Below are 17,872 nucleotides of genomic sequence, written 5' to 3'. Positions count from 1 at the left end.
GATTGTGCCATTAAGACATATTTTTGAATCAAAATACGGAATGATACGGAATGCAACTTGTCTGTATTAAAAAACCTAGTAATGTTAAAATGAAAATTTTAAAAGGTTCTTTGAAATCCTTGCTCCCTGGCTTTTAAATGGATAAAAACTGTTGGGATTTTGCAGATTAATTGTAGTAAGGTGTTCCAAATGATTCCAGACTAGATTTAAGAGTCAAAAACTATTTTTTTCGCTTTTGCCCATTAAACCCATTTAATGTTGGTAGATTTGACTCGCTTATCATTTATCTTGTCATTTATCATGATTTGCACAGGAAGTAGTTTGAAATTGAACTTCATCTCCACTTGTACTTTCTTCATTTAAGGTAGCAGAGCAGGCTGGGCTCCACAACCAGGGCCAGATTGGACAGTTACAAGGACACTATTTGCTTTGCTCTTCTCAACCTGCTGCTAATGTTTGGAGTAATAACCTTCATCCTGTGAATGTGCTTGCAAGCCATCCTAATGTCCTTTGGTACTCCCAGGAGAGGGTGCTCAGCCGTTCGAAAAGATCTATGGCATTTAATGACCCCCGATACCCTAACCAGTGGCACTTGGTAAGGCAATGCAATATAGTTATGTTTAGTTGTTGCTCTTTGATAACTTGTTTTGTTTAAATGAGCGAACAATGCACTATACAAAGTTAAATGTTAAACACTCATTTCTCAAAGTGAAACATGGTTGAATAAACCAAGATTTAAAAAAAAAACTAATTTTTTGTATATAATTTGTCTTCATACAACACATTCTTCTTGTTCACTTTAACTTCTGTCTTTTTATACTGTTTGCTTGCATTGAAGCACAATGATGTCAATAAGGGCATGGACATCAATGTGACGGGAATATGGGAGCGCAACATTACTGGTCAAGGAGTCACCGTGGTGGTGGTAGATGACGGGGTACAACACACCCATCAAGACCTAAAACCCAATTATGTAAGTCAGGGGTTACTTATTCTATTATCAACATAAACCAACTCATAAATTGAGAAAAAAGAAATTGATGCGATTTCCCAAAGAATTACCAGTAGACTTTAAACTTTTTTTCTTTAGGTCTTGCTTGCAATAGTTTCAGGTTTTTAAATCTTCCTTGGACACTGTTCAAATGTTCAAATATAGACTAATATTGATGGTAATAATAGTATGTAATGTACCGTAATTAACATTTATTACAGTGTCCAGTAGTATTTGCTCAGTTATTTAAATCGACCTACACCATTAATGTTCCCATTCATATACCCAAATTGATGTTGTGTTATAGAGTCCAGAGGGCAGCTATGATCTAAATTCCAATGACCCAGACCCGATGCCCCACCCAGACGTGCATAGTGAAAACCACCATGGTACTCGATGTGCTGGCGAGATTGCTGCTGTTCCAAACAACAGTTTTTGTGCCGTGGGGGTGGCGTATGGCAGCAAGGTGGCAGGTTTGTCTTTATTATATGTGGTTTGTGTTCAGGACTTTATTGACGTGTGAGATATAGAATGAAACATTAATATTGTACACCTCCAGGTATAAGGGTCCTGGATGGCCCCTTGACTGATAGCCTGGAAGCCATAGCCTTCAACAAACACTATCAAGTCAATGACATCTACAGCTGCAGGTAACACATGTGGCCCAGTGACTCTTTTGTCTAATTTGTATTTTTCATGTATTTCATCAATCCATTGTATATTGATAAATTTATTTAACTTGCACTCTTCTAGCTGGGGCCCAGATGATGATGGACACACTGTGGATGGTCCACACCCTTTGGGCAAGGTGAAGAGCTTCTACTGTTGAGAATATTGGTTGCTCTTTTCTTGCAAAATTATACTTATTGCGCATTTGTCGTTTTAGGCTGTTGGTTTTTTTTATTTGTTCTGTTTGTTTTATTTATTCTGACACTTAACTTCGTTTTGTATGGAAATGGTGGAGGGTTTAATAAATGTGGAAAAAAAAGGTTGGTAAAACTCGGTGATGGCTGTTAATTTCATACAGTGCAGTTTTTGTTCTCTCCTACAGAGGGCAATATTTCTTTATTTTTTGCAAGCGTTCTTGTCTTTCCGCAACGCACATTTTACCTTAGTTGTTTGGTGCAGCGATGTGATTTTTCAAAGGAGCCAATATATTTTGTTAGCTCTATACTATTTTCTTCACAGGCTGCTCTTCAGCATGGAGTTATTGCAGGAAGACGTGGTTTTGGAAGCATCTTTGTGGTTGCCAGTGGCAATGGAGGTCATAACAATGACAATTGCAACTATGATGGTTACGCCAACTCTATCTACACCATCACTATTGGTAAAATGCAGTTTTCAGTGTACTGTACATTTTTCAATTACACATGTAGAATGTCTCAAAGGTTACTGTTATAGTGTACTGATTTGAACAATTTGGACACAGGAGCTGTTGACGAGAATGGCAGGATGCCCTTTTACGCTGAGGAGTGTGCATCCATGTTGGCTGTCACTTTCAGCAGCGGGGGGAACACACTGAGGAGCATTGTAGGTCTTATTTCAGAACACAAAATGCATGTGCCAAATAGTAGTTAAAATGATTTGTTCGTTTCAGAGTCATTGATTTGATTGAGAAACATTGTGGTATGAAAACCTCTGACAACGAAGACTCATTGATTAAAGGTTATGCTTAACGGCCTTTACTATTTCAATTAACTTAAAAAAAAACATCGGTCTGCTCCATCAAATAATGATAAATTTGAGGGCGTTAACTGGTTCCCTGTGTTTTTAGCAGTTATCACATAATCAGTATAATTATTGACTTTTGAGGTGCTGCTGCGACTGTAGAATCTACTCAATTTTTACAGATGTTCTCATAAATCTACATATGCTGGAGGTATTAAGTTCCTACTTAATTTACTCTTTAAAAGTATAGCCATGTTTCGTGTTAAACAGATGCAGTGGAATTAACCTATTACTTCAGCAATGGGGTAAATAGAATGAATGCCCCTATGAGATGATGAGCACAAGTGTATTTGGAACTGTTTGTCCCTCATCACTATGGAAACAGTTCGGACTAAAAATGCCGTTGCCCAAGAGGAAAGTGATTTGATAAAATTACCTCTCTAGAGGGGAGAGTGAGCCACAAGCTGATGACAGTGCACTCAGTGTGTGTGTGTGTGTGTGTGTGTGTGTGTGTGTGTGTGTGTGTGTATAAATATAAATAAGTGGGAAAAAAAATTGTGTAAAGGTACCGTATTTTCCGCACTATCAGGCGCACCGGATTATAAGGCGCACCCTCAATTAATGACATATTTTAAAGCCTTTTCCATGTATAAGGCGCACCGGATTATAAGGCGCACCCTCAATTAATGACATATTTTAAAGCCTTTTCCATGTATAAGGCGCACCGGATTATAAGGCGCACCCTCAATTAATGACATATTTTAAAACGTTTTCAATCACAATATAGTCATACTCAAAGTAATAACAGTAATAACTCAAACAATAACTCTAAACTCTCAATAGCACAATAAATCAATGTCAATATAACCAACCTTGTTCAACTGTATAAACACACAAAAGAAACAGGTAAAGCTTACTTTATCACTTCATTCCCCATTTACGAATCCCAATCTCAGTATTGATCCATATATAAGGCGCACCTGATTATAAGGCGCACTGTCAGCTTTTAAAAAAAATTAAGGCTTTTAGGTGCGGAAAATACGGTACTCTAAAAAATGACCTCATTACAGCTGAAGGGTTATTTGGGGGGAAATTATTGTATGTGCAATGCACCTTCTTAGCAGGTTTTTTTTTTTTTGAGTTACCACTTTTGTATATAACGCTATGATATTGTGAGCTTTAGTGTCACTATACGCAAGGCTTGCCTTGTTTAACATCAACCACACACACAAATAACAACCTTAAAATTGAAGTCTTCAACAGTGTGAACAGCTGTTTGTTCGTGTAAGCACTTGAGGGTGCTGAGAACTCTTCCCTATTACTTGTTAACCGCACATCATCAAGATGAAAATGTTTTCACTTGTATGTAATAAATGTGGGCGGACGTGACTGCCATGGTGAAATATCAGCCATTTGTTTAGTGCTTATACTATAGATGTGCTACCTCTTTGAGTTTGTTTGTCTGTGCGCAGAGCTATTACTACGGCTTTGCTGTTTGTACCTTACAAGGCCTTCCATGGTATGTATAGCTTTAGTCCATCTGTCTCTGTAGGTAACATCAGACTGGTTCATGCAGCAGGGGACAGGCTGCACAGAGAGACACACAGGCACGTCTGCTGCCGCCCCCCTGGCCGCCGGTATGGTGGCCCTCATGTTGCAGGTCCGACCTTGCCTCAGCTGGAGGGACGTCCAGCACATTATCACCTTCACTGCCACCAAGGTAAAAGCTGTGGTGCCTTTTGCCACTCTTGGCAGTATAACGGATCTTTGTGTTTGGAACCTTGATTGGTATAACATAATTCATTAGTGTGACAACAGTTCAGACTGGCGAGAGAACGGAGCAGGTTTCCATCACAGCCATCAGCATGGTTTTGGTCTCCTCAATGCATGGAAACTTGTTAATGCAGCCAAGGTACATGAATATACATAAGTCGATGCATATTTAAAAGAAATACATTTCAATATAGTTGTGAACTCGGTAAGATATATTTTCCTGTTCCGTCATTCCTCACAGGTATGGGAGTTGGTGCCATTTCTTGTGTCTTTTCAGAGCTCAGTAATGGAGGAGAAAATGTCCATTCCAGCATACCCCAAGGAGCTGATTCGTACCTTGACCGGTAATGTCATTGTCAAATTAATGTGTCCCTGCTCTAGTTTTCCACAGCTCTGCATTCAATAGTTAACTATTATGCTGCACTGTGTAGCCACCTCCCTCTTCCCTTTTTTCTTCTCTGTCTGACTCCATATTAGGCAATGTTCTGCTTGCTGTTTGTGTATTGAGGCGTTCACATTAACGTACCAAGCCACAAGTCTCCCAAGTTGCTCATGTGTCTTTCTACTCTCGTTTCTTTTGGCCATTTGTAGGTCAGCAGCTCTATTTATTTGATCTTGCTAGTCATTTGAGTTATTGTCTACTCAAGATTCCTTCATATTATTCTCACAAGTTTTGTACATTGAGCTTGTGAAGCTTATTGTAGCAACTTTTAGTGATCAGACCCATTGACAAAGGGGACTGCATGTTCAGTAGAAATCTACCTTTACCCTTGAACTATTTTTTTTTTGTATTCTCCTTTGTCTGTTCAAATTTAATCCATGTAAAATATGACTCTCTGTCAATAACTCTGTTATATTTATTCTGCATCTGCTATATTCATCCAACCCCTGCATTTGTTTACATCTCCTTGCCCTCCAACCTTCCTGAAAATTTCTACCCATTGACTATGAGTCCCTCTGTGTATACTCTCCATCAACTCAAGTCCCTCCCAAGCCCCAGGGAGTTTACATCCTTAAATGGTCGAAGATCAGATCAGTTTTTTAGCATCCAGGAAGTACACAAAAAGACCTTGTTGTCTGTCAATCCAGGACAAGGGATGAGTAGTGGTGAGGTTCTTTCCACGTCGTCACAAGTATTATTAAAAGTCAGTGTATGTAAAATGAAACCCAAAACAATTACATTGTTTGTAATGCTTTTTAAATATCTTTCTTGACTGGTGAATTGTAGCAGGTAGCAGCAGATATCATGAGAATTTCATATTTAGCCTGTATGGATTGCAGAAGATGAAATTCTCATTTCATGGTAATGGTTATGTTGAGTGTTTTGAGGAAGAAATTTCTTACCTAAACTTCATAGTAGTTATGATTTGAACAGATACACATGAAATTTGACGCTTAACTTTTAAAAGTGATGCAGCTGTGCTTGCCACATTTTTTATCAAACAACAAACATACAGTATTAATAGAGCAATCCCATGTATTGCTGAGATGAGTCGAGTGTGTGATGACCACCTCAGCGAAGGCTCCGTCAAACCGCAGGGACCAACTCACCGAACCCTTAGGGTTTCGATCAAACCCAGGTTAAGAACCACTGACCTAGAGTATAAGACCCATCATACTGTTGGTGTACAGTAGGCCTTGATTTTGTACATGTGCAGAGAAACCTACAGCTGGGCGGTATATTTGAAAAGGAAATGCACGTTTTGTTCAATTCTCCTCTTAGTCACTGCTGCTGATTTGGCACCATCTGGGATGCAGACATTGGAGCATGTGGCTGTCACTGTGACAATAAACCACCCTTGTCGGGGCAACCTGCAGATTGTGTTGTCCTGTCCAAGTGGGATTCTGTCAGTCATTGGGGCTCGACGGGCTATCGACAGGTGAGTCCTTTTTCGCAGTACTCACATATTTTGAATGCCCGCATCCAAGCCATATCCATGGTCAGAAATGAATATTGTGGTCTGCTTGTGCTTCTTTCCTACACAGAGACTCTGCTGGCTACCAGGACTGGACCTTCTCCACTGTGCGTTGCTGGGGGGAGAGGGCTGATGGCCAATACCACCTCAAGATATCTGACCATAGTAAGCTGTGGCCTACAGAATTTACACATGCTTTGAGTGCCACACATTTTTTATGGTCTGTGTAATGAACTACTTTCTGCTCAAATAGAGGAACCTGCATCTCAACAATGTGCTAGTATGGGGGAGTTAAAGCAGTGGAAATTGACTCTGTATGGATCTTCTATGACCTTCAAGGATGTCAAGGACAGACAAATGTAAGACCTTTCAGGAGGCATGCTTTTCTTGGACTCAAAAGAGATTTTACTGTCACATGTATAGTACTATACCACACAGTGAAATTCTTACTGCAGTGCAGTCATTCAGCACAACACAAATTTATTCTGTTTTACTTTTTTGTCCACAATAAATGGCATAGATCACCCTCGTGTAAATGTTACCCTTTGCTTTGTACATTTTTATTTATCCATGAAATATAGCGTGACGTTTGTGTAGCCCTTTTTTAGCCCATTTTACTGACTTTGTGATTGGATTAAAAAAATGTTGATACTATGACAGTATCATAAAGATTTTCAGCTGTTATTCTTACATTATCTTATTAAGATTGGACCCACTGGGATTATGTTTTACTAACCACTTTTCCAATATATGACAGGCTGGTGGAGGATGCCATGAGTGGCAAATATCTGGACAACAACTTCTCTTTGCCTTGCTCCCCAGGCCTTGATATTCCTTCGGAGATTATCAATCCCTTTACCTCCAACAGCCTCAGGGTAAGTTGCCTCTAACCGTCACAAGTTTTCATGTTTTCTCTGATCAACCTACCCAATCGCAATCAAAAAGCATCAGATCTTGATTTCATTGATTTCTGTGACTGTTAGGAATTTAGTCAGGGAACAACAGCATGCATCTCTGAATCTGTTTGCACGATACATTGATTGCAATTCTGCAGGCAGTACTCGAATTATGAATGTGCACACGGTTCCATTCATATTACATTTTGGGGTTCACGCCAGAGCAGCGTCACTGGGTGTGCAGACTGGGATGCTAGTCCCCCCTTTTTAAAAAAGGGAATCGGAGGGTGTGTTCTATTTAAAGAGGTTCCAGCCTCCTCGGCCTCCGTGGTAAAGGGCTTTTAAGGGGTGCTGGAGAAGAAGTTTTGTCAGGAAGTTGAACTTCGGATTCATGAGGAGCGGCGGTGTGACTTTTGCCCCGGCCGTTGAACAACGGATCAGATCTATACCTTCGTCAGGATCCGCGAGGGTGTATGGGAGTTGGCCCATTCAGTCCACATGTGGTTTGTGGACTTGGAGAAGGCCTTCTACCGTGTCCCGTGGTCAGTTCTGTGGGGGGTCTTCTGGAGTATTGGCTCAGGCATATGATTAGAATGGGCGTGGGGCCCCAGGGAATGACCCAGGACACGCAGGAGAGACTGTCTCTTGGCTGCCCCCTGGCTAAATTATCCTATGGTTGTTTGTCACTGTGTGCCCTGCAATTGGCTGGTAACCAGTTCAGGGTGTCTTGTAGAGAGCTGGGATAGGCACCAGTAAACCAGCAACCCAAGTGAGGATAAGCAACTTTAATGGGGGTGGGGTCACATTCTGCACATTCTACACATGCCCATTTGGCCTTGCATCCCCATCTGCCCACATGTGTAAATGTATCAATTGTGGCCTCTTGGAGCCATAACAAACAGCTCCTTTGTTTTTGTTGTTTGGGATAGTTCGCAACAGATGTTTTGAGACATGGTTATCTTAGTGATGCAATGAATTTAAAAAAAAAAAATGTTAGGAGTGAATCATAGATTTGAGTCACGGATTGCATAATTTTTCGAATCAGAAACTGAAAAAAAGAGATGAATATAATAGGGCTGCGGCTATCGAACTGTTTTTGGTCTTTTGGTGTCCTATGGAAAATTTAAATCAATTATTGAGTATTTGAATTATTTATTTAGATTTTAACTTGGTGGAAAACATATCACACACAGATAATCAAATAACATACTTTCATCAAGGGAGAAAAAAATGTAAAAAAAAAAAAAAAAAAATATATATATATATATATATATATATATATATATATATATATATATATATATATATATATATATATATATATATATATATATATAAAATTCTCTTATATGTGACTTATTTGATCCAAGCGGGTTTTCAAGTTTCTCTTCTGCTCTTATAGTGAATGTGGACTGATCATGTTGCCTTTATGTGAACGTGCACCCTCTCACCCCACCACACCCCTTGCGCTGAACATGTGCAGCCTGAATCATGGTGTGTGATCTGCACAAATCGCGATCATTTGTAGCACTACTTAAAATTCCTTAAATTTTGATTATAAATATGAGGATACAAGCACAAGTGTGAGAAAAAGCAGTTGTCATTGTTTTTAATTTCTCAGGTGCATTCTTTTTTTCGACTTGTCAATTTCTTCTACCCCAGCCGCTGCTGTTAACCATTAGTCATCATATTTTTAGCATGGCATCTAATGCAGTTTATATATTTTTTTGGTGATTCTTGGCATATTTTCTGTTATGTTTTCTCCAGTTTCTGCTCCTTTTGGGCTGCTTTGCGCTCTTCTGGTCTCTCTACTACATACTGGAGGCCGCCATTGCTCACCTGGATCTCGGAGGCCTCCATTTCCTGTCCTGGAGGCAAACTGCTAACAGAGTCAGAAATGGACGTCGAAGGAGAGGAGTGGAGGAGGCTTTAGATGAAGAGAACGGGGGGGAAGAAGAGCGACGAACCGAGCTGGAGTTGAATGTGGTGCTGGACTCAGAGACCAAAATGCCACTCATCAATCGAGAGATGCTGACATGACATGACAGAGGGCTTGAAGGTCAGACAAAAGTGCTCTTTGGATGTTCTCAGGCTTCCACCCCAAACCTCCTCCACCCGGGCCACTGCAGTTTGTCTTATTATGCGGTGTGGACTTTTGCTTGAACTGTGGATGAAGTTCAGCGCGGAGCGTCATGTTCAAATGTGCTTCAAACGTTAGGCCCTCTATAAGCATCTTTTTGAAGTGGTTATGTCTGTGCGGCCATCCCTCACAGAAGAGAGAAAACCAAAAGAATTTCAAGTCTCTGTAAAACCGTTTGTTCCAGAGGAATTGCGTACCGTTTGCGAGGAATGTAATGTATGCACTTTATTAAGGTGAGAGTCTACTGTGAGTGAGAGGTTTGTGTATGTGTGCATGGGAGTGGGTGTTGTGAGACAAGGGTTCACTAGGTCTTCCTCTGAAGTGGCCTCAAATTAAACTTCCATTATGGTACACACACATTTTCGGAATAAAAGCCCAAAGTCAGCTGGGATAGGCACCGGCAAGCCTGCGACCCTTGCGGCTATAGAAAATGGATGGATGGAAAAGTATTGATGATGGATTAATTGAAGTTGACATATGAAAGCCCAGGCTTCCTACCTGTGGGTCGTCAACCCACTAACTACTGAAAAAACTTGACATGGATTTTTCAATCGTGGAATATGCACAACTATATTTTTATTGAAGTGTTGCATATTTATGCCTTACACTGTACATAATTCATGCTGCCTATAAACCAGTGTTTTTATACAAAACGTTTTTTTTTATAGAGTTCTCTTTCTACTGTTGCGCAGTTAGAGAGGAGTTGCAAGTTGTGTTTTGCTGTGCAAGTCACATGAATGCTAATAAAGGACTTGATGAATATTCTCTTGTGGTTGTTTGATACACAATGAAGGGATCACCATATTTTTTTTTCTCTCTGTTCTGTAATTTTTAGGACAGTTCTCCACAGTTGAAATAACCCTAATGTAAATGTTAGCGTACCCTTTGGGTTTCACAAAACTGTTTTTGCACACACATGTAGTTCCAAGTCAATATTTAATATGAAAATGTACAAAAACATGTGCTGATACAGCAGGCATAGATAGCGGTAGGTACGGATCCTTGAACATAATAGTTTTCCATGATAGTGTCTTAAAAAGGGTTGGTGATGACATTTTTTTTTTCCCATGACCAAATCCAGAATGATATTGCATTTGCTTATGAGATGTAAATGTTTTCTAAACTGGGAGTGGAAAAGCAGCGCAAGGTGAGGCTCTGCAAAAGTCAAAAGTGTGATTTGTGACAAGAATTGAGACTTGGGATGATCATTTTGAAATGGGGTACCTGAGGAAGCAGCAAGGGGTTGATCAAATTGGAGAGAAAAAAAATGGAGGACCTTTTTACAAAGGTCGCTGTTTACAGGCTCTAATGGTTGTAAAGGGCGTCAGGGCAGTACAATTTCAGTGGCTCAGGATTTGATTTGATTTTTACAGGATTTGTCTCGGCCTTCCATAGCTCATGCCTTCCTGACTGGCTCCCTTGTTTGACCCCATCTGGAGACCAATCACATTCTTGCCCGCCTTCATCTGATCGTCTGAGAATTCTCGCTTGTTCTCCTGTGCTTTCCTGCCAGGAAGGTAGAGACACAAAAATGAACTTCAGTGCTTCTTGAGGGTGTAAAATCCCGTTATTATACTACAATGCCACCCACTTGAAGAACCAGTTTGGGTCACCCTGGTACGTGCCCTCATCCTTGGTGACGGCCAAGCTGCCGAGCGCTGACAGCGTCCTCTGCACTGCTGCCAGGTCCTTACCTGCCAACAAACACACCACATTCAGATCTGCTTCACGTAGCAGTGCCTAGACTGCACTCATACAATTAAAAACCAAAATGACTAATAAAAAAAAAAAACATGCATACCAAGATAGTTAACATTGAATTATCTGAAAATAAAAAAAACTTTCATAAAGGAAATCGTTTAAATTACCAATTGCAGTTTTTAGTAAATAAAATCACCATGTCTAAAACTAAACATAATTTGTCATTGTTATTTTAAATGTTTATTTTGGTATTATTTGGAATCATAGTTTTTTACCCACTGGTTTGCATTTTCCTGGACTTGAGAAATTAAAAACAAAATAAATACCCCTGAACTTTCCATATTAATGCATTTTAAACAAAATGAAACACATGCTAACTAAAAACTAAAAGGAAGCATTTAATAATACATAATTAACAGAGCCACTTTAAAAACAAACAGGATTCACACAGGTCAAAAATAAATACAAATTAACCATAATAAAAGTCCAAAATTCAAATCTCTGCTACAGCTTGTAAAACTTCAGCATATCTTGAGACTGAAGCTCAGTCATTCCCTATCAAATTGATGGACAAATATTGGCCATTGTTAGTGATTACACTGTATTATTTAAATCCTATTCTGACGGTAGCAGTGTTTACAATGGCAAGAGAAGTGACAAGATATCTAACCTTCCCAGAGGTCCACAGTCTGGAACATGTCAGTTTTCGTGACACCATACTTCTCAGCAGCATTGAGGAACTGAGAGATCTGCTCCATTTGTTTGAAGGCCATGGTTGAGCTCTGAATCTTCTTCACAGGTTTGTCTCCAGGAAAAAGACTGTTGATCAATTCACTCAGGACCTGAATTGAATAGAAGGTGTGATCATAAAAATAAGATGGAGGAAAAAGAAGGATTGCTCCAGTCATGATTCATCTCAATTTGGTGGCCCACGGAACATGTGGGACGTGAAATGCACTCACACATCCGTCTTTCAGCCAGGCCTGGAATCCAGTTTTTCCTGACTCTGGTCTTCCAACCCCAGAGCCACACTGCCGGCTGATCCACTCCACTAGAATTTGCTCCAGCTCCTGATCGTACTTGCTCTCGATCTTGTCCTGAACCTGCCGGCTCATGCCGTAGGATGGACCTTTGTTTGCCATGCCAGCTCCCTGGTGACATCAACAAGGTCAATGGGGCATTAAAAACAGGATCGAAAACACGGGATCTCCACTTCATATATTTACAGTACAGCAGTGTTCCGTAATCTCAAGGGTAACCTTGCCATGAGCTGTGAAGCCAACATTTTGTGAAATACTGATATAATGTGTGCTCGATTTTGAGGCGTTTTCAGGCATTACAGGCAAACGCTAGCAGTTTCTTATTCAAATTTTAATATCAAGGCTCAGACATGCACGTCACGACACTCATAAGCATTTACAACCAAACTACAATATCATTATAATATGTCTGTATAGACAATCCTCTTTGGCATGCATGTTCCAAGCGTGTACTGAAGCAGATACGTTCAGCAGCTCAAGTGAATTTTCCGTTTCCCAAATCGAGTGACATTAACAGCATTGAGTGTCCCTCCTGCGCACCATTACTGTATGCGGTTTCTTTATAAAGGCGGCATGGTGCACAAAGGGAACTAAAACAGCCATCTTTGCATGTTTCTTCTCTGTCATACAGACCCATCGTGACTTGCTGCTCTCTGCCAACATAAACACATACTGTATGCTTGCCAGCACTTTTCTTAGAATATTGCTTTTTGTGCAAAACCCCATTCAAGGCGCTGTCAGCACCATCCAACCTTTGCTGCCATCTTGATGTCAGGTCACTTCACTTGGTCCTGGGAAGGTTCAAAATTCAAAATGGTGAGGGTTATAGCACCAAAAGGGATGGGTGACGCTGCGGCCGCTCCCTCAATAGACTGGCGAAAGTCAGACTTATACTGTAAATGCTTTGAGGTCTTGAGAAACCCCTCAAGGCAAGTTCCACCCTATCGTACATCGTATTAGCAAGTTCTTACTGTACTTTTTTTTTGACTACGTTCACTTGCTGTAATATGTACAAAGTTTACCTTTAAAGTGCGTAATATAAGTCATGTTCCCTGAATGTATGATTTATATATTTAAACTGTGGGGTTTCAGATTCACAGATTAATTGCGATCAATTAATAACAATGGTTAAAGTGATATTTTGCTTTCTTAATCACGTTGATCTTATTTTTAATCCCGAACGAGACCTGTTTTTATGCATTGGGCTTTTTGTGCTGAATTTTCGACGGTTGGAGAACAAAGGTCAATCACACCCGGAGGTGGACATTGATTAGTTGTTCTTTGTAAGGAGCTTGTTAACCATGGACGCATCTTAAGTTTAACCAACCACATAAATGCAAAGCACCCAGCCGCAATTGCAGCCGCAGCTAAAGATACCGACAAAGACGTTAATGTAGCAAACCACAGCAAAGCTCTGTTTGCAACCAGCACTTGCTCTCAAATACAGCAGAAAGTAAATGGTTGCAACTGCATCTTTTAGAGGAAATAAATGACGGAAGCCAATTTTCGCTTTGTATGGTAATCTTTTGCTCTGCCACAATAATAACAATTACATAGCTAACAAATGGTTGTAGGAAGGATTAAAATGAGGTTATCCTTAATTAACTACAGATCTTAATTAACCTCTGTTTTTTTTTTTTTAATAATCTCAAGAGCTCTAAAGAAAAATTTGTTGTTGGGGGGGCAAGGGGTAGGTTATTATGGACTGGTAGTTGCGCCCTGACTACTGCTGCGGCATTGTGGGGCATAGCGACAACACCCACAGTGTTTGAGACTGAACACAATAAGCTGATGTTTCACCATTTTGAAGCCTCGTTTCACATACTTTGCATTCGTGGCTATTGAGAGACTCATTCTGCGTTGTTTTAATCTTAAGGAGAAATAATTACACTTTACACGTATTGATAGGTTTGCGTTGTCAGTTCATGTCTTACCAACTGCAAGCCACCTTTACACATCCAAGCTTCTTATAAACATAAGAAGGCCGGGAAAAAAAGTATAAATCAAGGTCTCCTTTTGTTTTTTTTTAGGGATATTTCTTGCCCGCTGCCCATAACTCAAAATGTTCTGGCTAAACAACCTTCAGTGCGCTCTGGCCACATCCCCAAATATTACTAGACATATCTGAGAAAACAAATCAGTTGCACAGCAGCATGTGGTTTAGCTTTAGTAAGCATGTTAAAGGGCCTACTTATAATTCTCAATATGCTGCATCCCGCAGTAAGGAAATTTGCCACAGCTATCCTTTATTCCCTTCTTCTGCACAGCTGTGTTTTCCTGCTGTGGTTAACTGTTGCTATGGCCGAGTCTGCCTACAGCCAGGACAGGAAACCGATGTTTCCATCTGCGGTATCTGTGGCACTCTGCAAGGACATTGCGTCATGCAGCCCAGGCACCACACTTAATGGGCTCCTGATGGCCTGATATGAAAACAGTATGTTTAACAGAGGATGTAAAAATCCACAGAAAATGTGGACAGTTGAGCTTGTGGGCATTCTGTTTCATCGCTGCCATGTTCCAAAAAAAGCACTTGTGTTTCAGAGAACATTTTCTTGATTATCAGTTTGGACTATGTCAAAACGTTGTCATTTGAGCGCCGCACACACAAGAAGGGCACAAGGGCCACTTTAAAATCATTTGAACATAATTTTTAAACACTCTATAAATAATCGAGTAAACAGGATTTATAGTTTATAGTTCATTGATGAACTGTCATATAACAGCTTTCTGTTCAATAATCCCGCTTGACTAGATCCACGTCTGCACAGAACAGCATCCAAAGCCCAGCTCTCCCGTCAGAACCATAACAAACTGTGCTAAGATGACCATTTTGAAAACTGTTACTTGAGGATCATAAATGTTTTTTCTTTATAAAATTGAACCTTGAACTTGTAGAAAATTCAACAAACTATTTTTGCTTCTAAAATTATTTTTTTTTCCAATTTGATGGGAAATTGTCTCATTATTTTGGTTTTTATTTATTTATTTGTATTTTATTTTTCATTTACTCATTTATTTAGTTGTGAGTAAATCCTTGTGTATTAAGAAAAGGTCTGCAGTATGCAAACAAATACATTAGTAGTAGTGGCGCAAAGGGCCGTAGCAAATCGCATGTTTAATATATGCCACTGGCTTTGAAAAATAGATGGTGGGCCGCAAATGGCTCCCTGGGCGGAGTTTGGATGCCACTAATGTAAACAATAGTTGTTTTTAATGTCATGGCTGTCTAGGTCTGATTCAAGTACAATACTGTAATGCAGGTGTTCTTAAAAGTTTTGGTGTCAGGGACCCCTTTTAGAAAGCAAAGTTTCCAAGGACACCCATTCCAAATAACCCAAAAAATAGTGCCCTTTTTCCTTACTAACATATTCAATTTGACAACAAGTATATCTGTTCATTTTCACCAATACTGAAGTTTGCAAAGGAAAAATTGCAAATTGCACCCCTCCTCATAACAAACAATTTCCCCTAAAAAGATTGCTGCCAAATATTTAGTGACTAAATAATCAAGCTCTTTGATGATGACATGGGTTACGTGGGTCTATTTGACAAATAACAACATTATTACATTTTTGAAAAACATTTTAAACTGGTTGAATTTATTTCTTTATTGAAGTCGTGAATACATTTACAATTTAATATAGAATAAAATGACATTAACACAAACATTTATATATATATATATATATATATATATATATATATATATATATATATTTTTTTTTTTTTTTAATTTCCAACCCAAATTATTTCGCGGACCCCCTACAGTCAGGCCACGGACCCCCGGGGGTCTGCAGACCTCACTTTGAGAACCACTGCCGTAGTGTACAGTCTAATTTCTGGACCATTTCTTCCACTACACTAGTCTCCACAGGAATATATAATTAAAGTGGAAGATTCAATTACAGATCTTCATTTTGCTTTTAAATGATAAATATGTGCAGATATCTAATAAACTACAAGCCTCAAATGTAAACCCTTTAGCCCGTTTGATCATTAAGATGATTGTGTTAATCCAATAAAGCCCAAAAGACTCAGTATTCAGTACTCAGTAAGACTCAGTAAAGCATCCACAGTCAACACTGGCATTATTACAGCAGTCCATTAAGAAGAGTTAAGAAAATGGTCGCATTGCACAGCTGCATCCCCATATAGACCTGCCGCCTCCTTGTGAGATCAATTGGTCATTAATTAGGACGTCTGGCGGAAATGTGTGTTCTCTGAAACTTATCGGAGGAACAAAATGAAAATGTCTACTCACTGCGAGGGAATGGATCTGCTCTCTGCTGGCCGACTATACAGCTGGTAGTGGAGAGTGGATATTTTCTTCACAGAGACCTCCTTCCTTTAAAATGCTGGCTTAAAAAGGGCAGACGATTTAACGACAGTAGCATTTGATCGGGTGGGCGCGGTGGACGGAGGGCGTATCAATGGGAAGTAGGAGGGACAGATGGGAAGGGGAAAAAAGGAAAGTTCATCCTAAAAAGGGCATGGCCTTTAGTAGCGCCCTGCTGCTGCTTCCATCTCCATCAGCGCAGTTCAAAATCCCGGCCTTATTTGGCTAGCGTTCCTCCGTGCAACGCACAGGCAAGCAGCCACGCAGCGGCAATTCTCCAAATACTTTCACGGCATCCCTCATCATTCTTGGGTGGCTACATGAGACGGTTGGAAAAACTGAAGTCTATGGTAAACGCACAACAAAACCGACTCGTATTATTGGTTTTTATTCCAAAAGGAGTGCTAGATGAAAAGTATGTCCAAGGTCCTGCATTAGAATGTCATTTCCACTTACATTCCATTGGAGAGATGTGCTCCAAAAACAGAAGGAGGGGGGCTCTGCCCCAGTTGACGTTGCAGTGTAAGCAAACCCTGGACTGACCGCCTGTCAATCACAAGACATTCACTGCCGTCACAGAACCTAACATGTATGTTTGGAATGTGGGGCAAAGCTGACATTTACTGTAATTTGTTTAAGTGCGATCTGTCATTTCTACATATTCATGAATGGATGTACTAATTATTTGGAATGTCTGATTGTTTATAATTTGTTTAGAATATGTGTCAATTTAAAAAAGGAATGTGTGGCAAATCTAGTATATTTCAACATCACAATTACAAACTGCTTCAAGCCAAATACATGGATAACTTTATAGTTTGTTTGTGGTTTATGCATTTGTTTTGTGTGTTTGAAATGCATTTGCAGCGCATCCAGAATGCATTTAGAGCACTTGGTCTTTTTTTCCCTTGACATTTTCAAAATGTGTGTGTGGGGAGCCGGGGGTGGGAGGAGGAGGTGAGGGGGACCCATTCTATAATACAAATCTAACATAAAAAGTGTGTGTGTGTGTGGGGGGGACCACATACTAAAAGTGTAAAATATATCGACCCTGTTTTTGATGACAAAACTAACCATAAACTTGATAACGATCAAAAAGAAGAGCATTATAAAAATAGATGGAGAGATTATTAGCGTTCTAAACAGAGCATATTAGGTAAAGGACAAGAAGTATAGCTGTCTCATGCGCAGTCCACATGCATAGTCCATAAACAAATTACAGTGCAGCCGCTCAGGTCCCGACGAGCAGACATAGCCAGTCACTCTTCATATTTTAAAAGAAAAAAAAAAAAAAACTACAGAAAACGTTTCAAGTGTTACATCTGTTGCTGGTTAAACAAAAAGTCAAGCCATAAACACTTCATGTGTTAATGTGCGGATTACGACGTGTTTTGCTAGTCAAACTTTTACT

General features: G+C 39.8%; 2 protein-coding genes across 3 annotated transcripts in view; one reads left to right on the top strand and one right to left on the bottom strand.

Annotated features, from left to right (window-relative positions):
• Positions 1-10,146, top strand: part of pcsk7 (proprotein convertase subtilisin/kexin type 7) — a 12,354-nt gene extending 2,208 nt beyond the window's left edge. The window contains exons 3-17 of one of the 2 annotated variants that reach the window (XM_088427021.1): positions 365-595; positions 839-973; positions 1,299-1,464; positions 1,551-1,641; positions 1,745-1,799; positions 2,180-2,318; positions 2,421-2,521; positions 4,212-4,379; positions 4,467-4,571; positions 4,710-4,776; positions 6,156-6,312; positions 6,419-6,513; positions 6,602-6,707; positions 7,106-7,223; positions 9,012-10,146. In XM_088427021.1, the coding sequence (XP_088283147.1) occupies positions 365-595; positions 839-973; positions 1,299-1,464; positions 1,551-1,641; positions 1,745-1,799; positions 2,180-2,318; positions 2,421-2,521; positions 4,212-4,379; positions 4,467-4,571; positions 4,710-4,776; positions 6,156-6,312; positions 6,419-6,513; positions 6,602-6,707; positions 7,106-7,223; positions 9,012-9,284 (2,007 nt within the window). In that variant the 3' untranslated portion in view covers positions 9,285-10,146. Of the gene's footprint in view, positions 1-364; positions 596-838; positions 974-1,298; positions 1,465-1,550; positions 1,642-1,744; positions 1,800-2,179; positions 2,319-2,420; positions 2,522-4,211; positions 4,380-4,466; positions 4,572-4,673; positions 4,777-6,155; positions 6,313-6,418; positions 6,514-6,601; positions 6,708-7,105; positions 7,224-9,011 lie in introns of both variants that reach the window. The other variant, XM_088427020.1, reaches the window with a different exon arrangement.
• Positions 10,147-10,303: 157 nt separating this feature from the next.
• tagln (transgelin) lies at positions 10,304-16,515 on the bottom strand. Its single transcript, XM_088427022.1, has 6 exons — positions 16,387-16,515; positions 12,878-12,916; positions 12,048-12,236; positions 11,756-11,927; positions 10,976-11,078; positions 10,304-10,890 (listed from the first exon to the last, which is right to left on the bottom strand). Exons 2-6 carry the CDS (start codon positions 12,887-12,889, stop codon positions 10,752-10,754), a joined length of 615 nt encoding a protein of 204 aa, XP_088283148.1. The 5' UTR covers positions 12,890-12,916; positions 16,387-16,515; the 3' UTR covers positions 10,304-10,751.
• Positions 16,516-17,872: the final 1,357 nt, after the last annotated feature.

Source organism: Hippichthys cyanospilos, chromosome 11 (assembly GCF_059441005.1).
Source record: "Hippichthys cyanospilos isolate Australia breed blue-spotted pipefish chromosome 11, RoL_Hcya_1.0, whole genome shotgun sequence".
Classification (NCBI taxonomy): domain Eukaryota; kingdom Metazoa; phylum Chordata; class Actinopteri; order Syngnathiformes; family Syngnathidae; genus Hippichthys; species Hippichthys cyanospilos.
The sequence above is the reverse complement of the archived record's forward strand: the minus strand, read 5'-3'. Positions and strand labels throughout refer to the sequence as shown.

Bases quoted from the DNA above. Each gene is read 5' to 3' on its own strand.
- tagln (XM_088427022.1), bottom strand. The intron at 11,928-12,047 runs GTGAGTGCATTT...TATTCAATTCAG, and splicing joins CCTGGCTGAAAGACGGATGT to GTCCTGAGTGAATTGATCAA. The intron at 11,079-11,755 runs GTTAGATATCTT...GTTTGTTGGCAG, and splicing joins GACTGTGGACCTCTGGGAAG to GTAAGGACCTGGCAGCAGTG.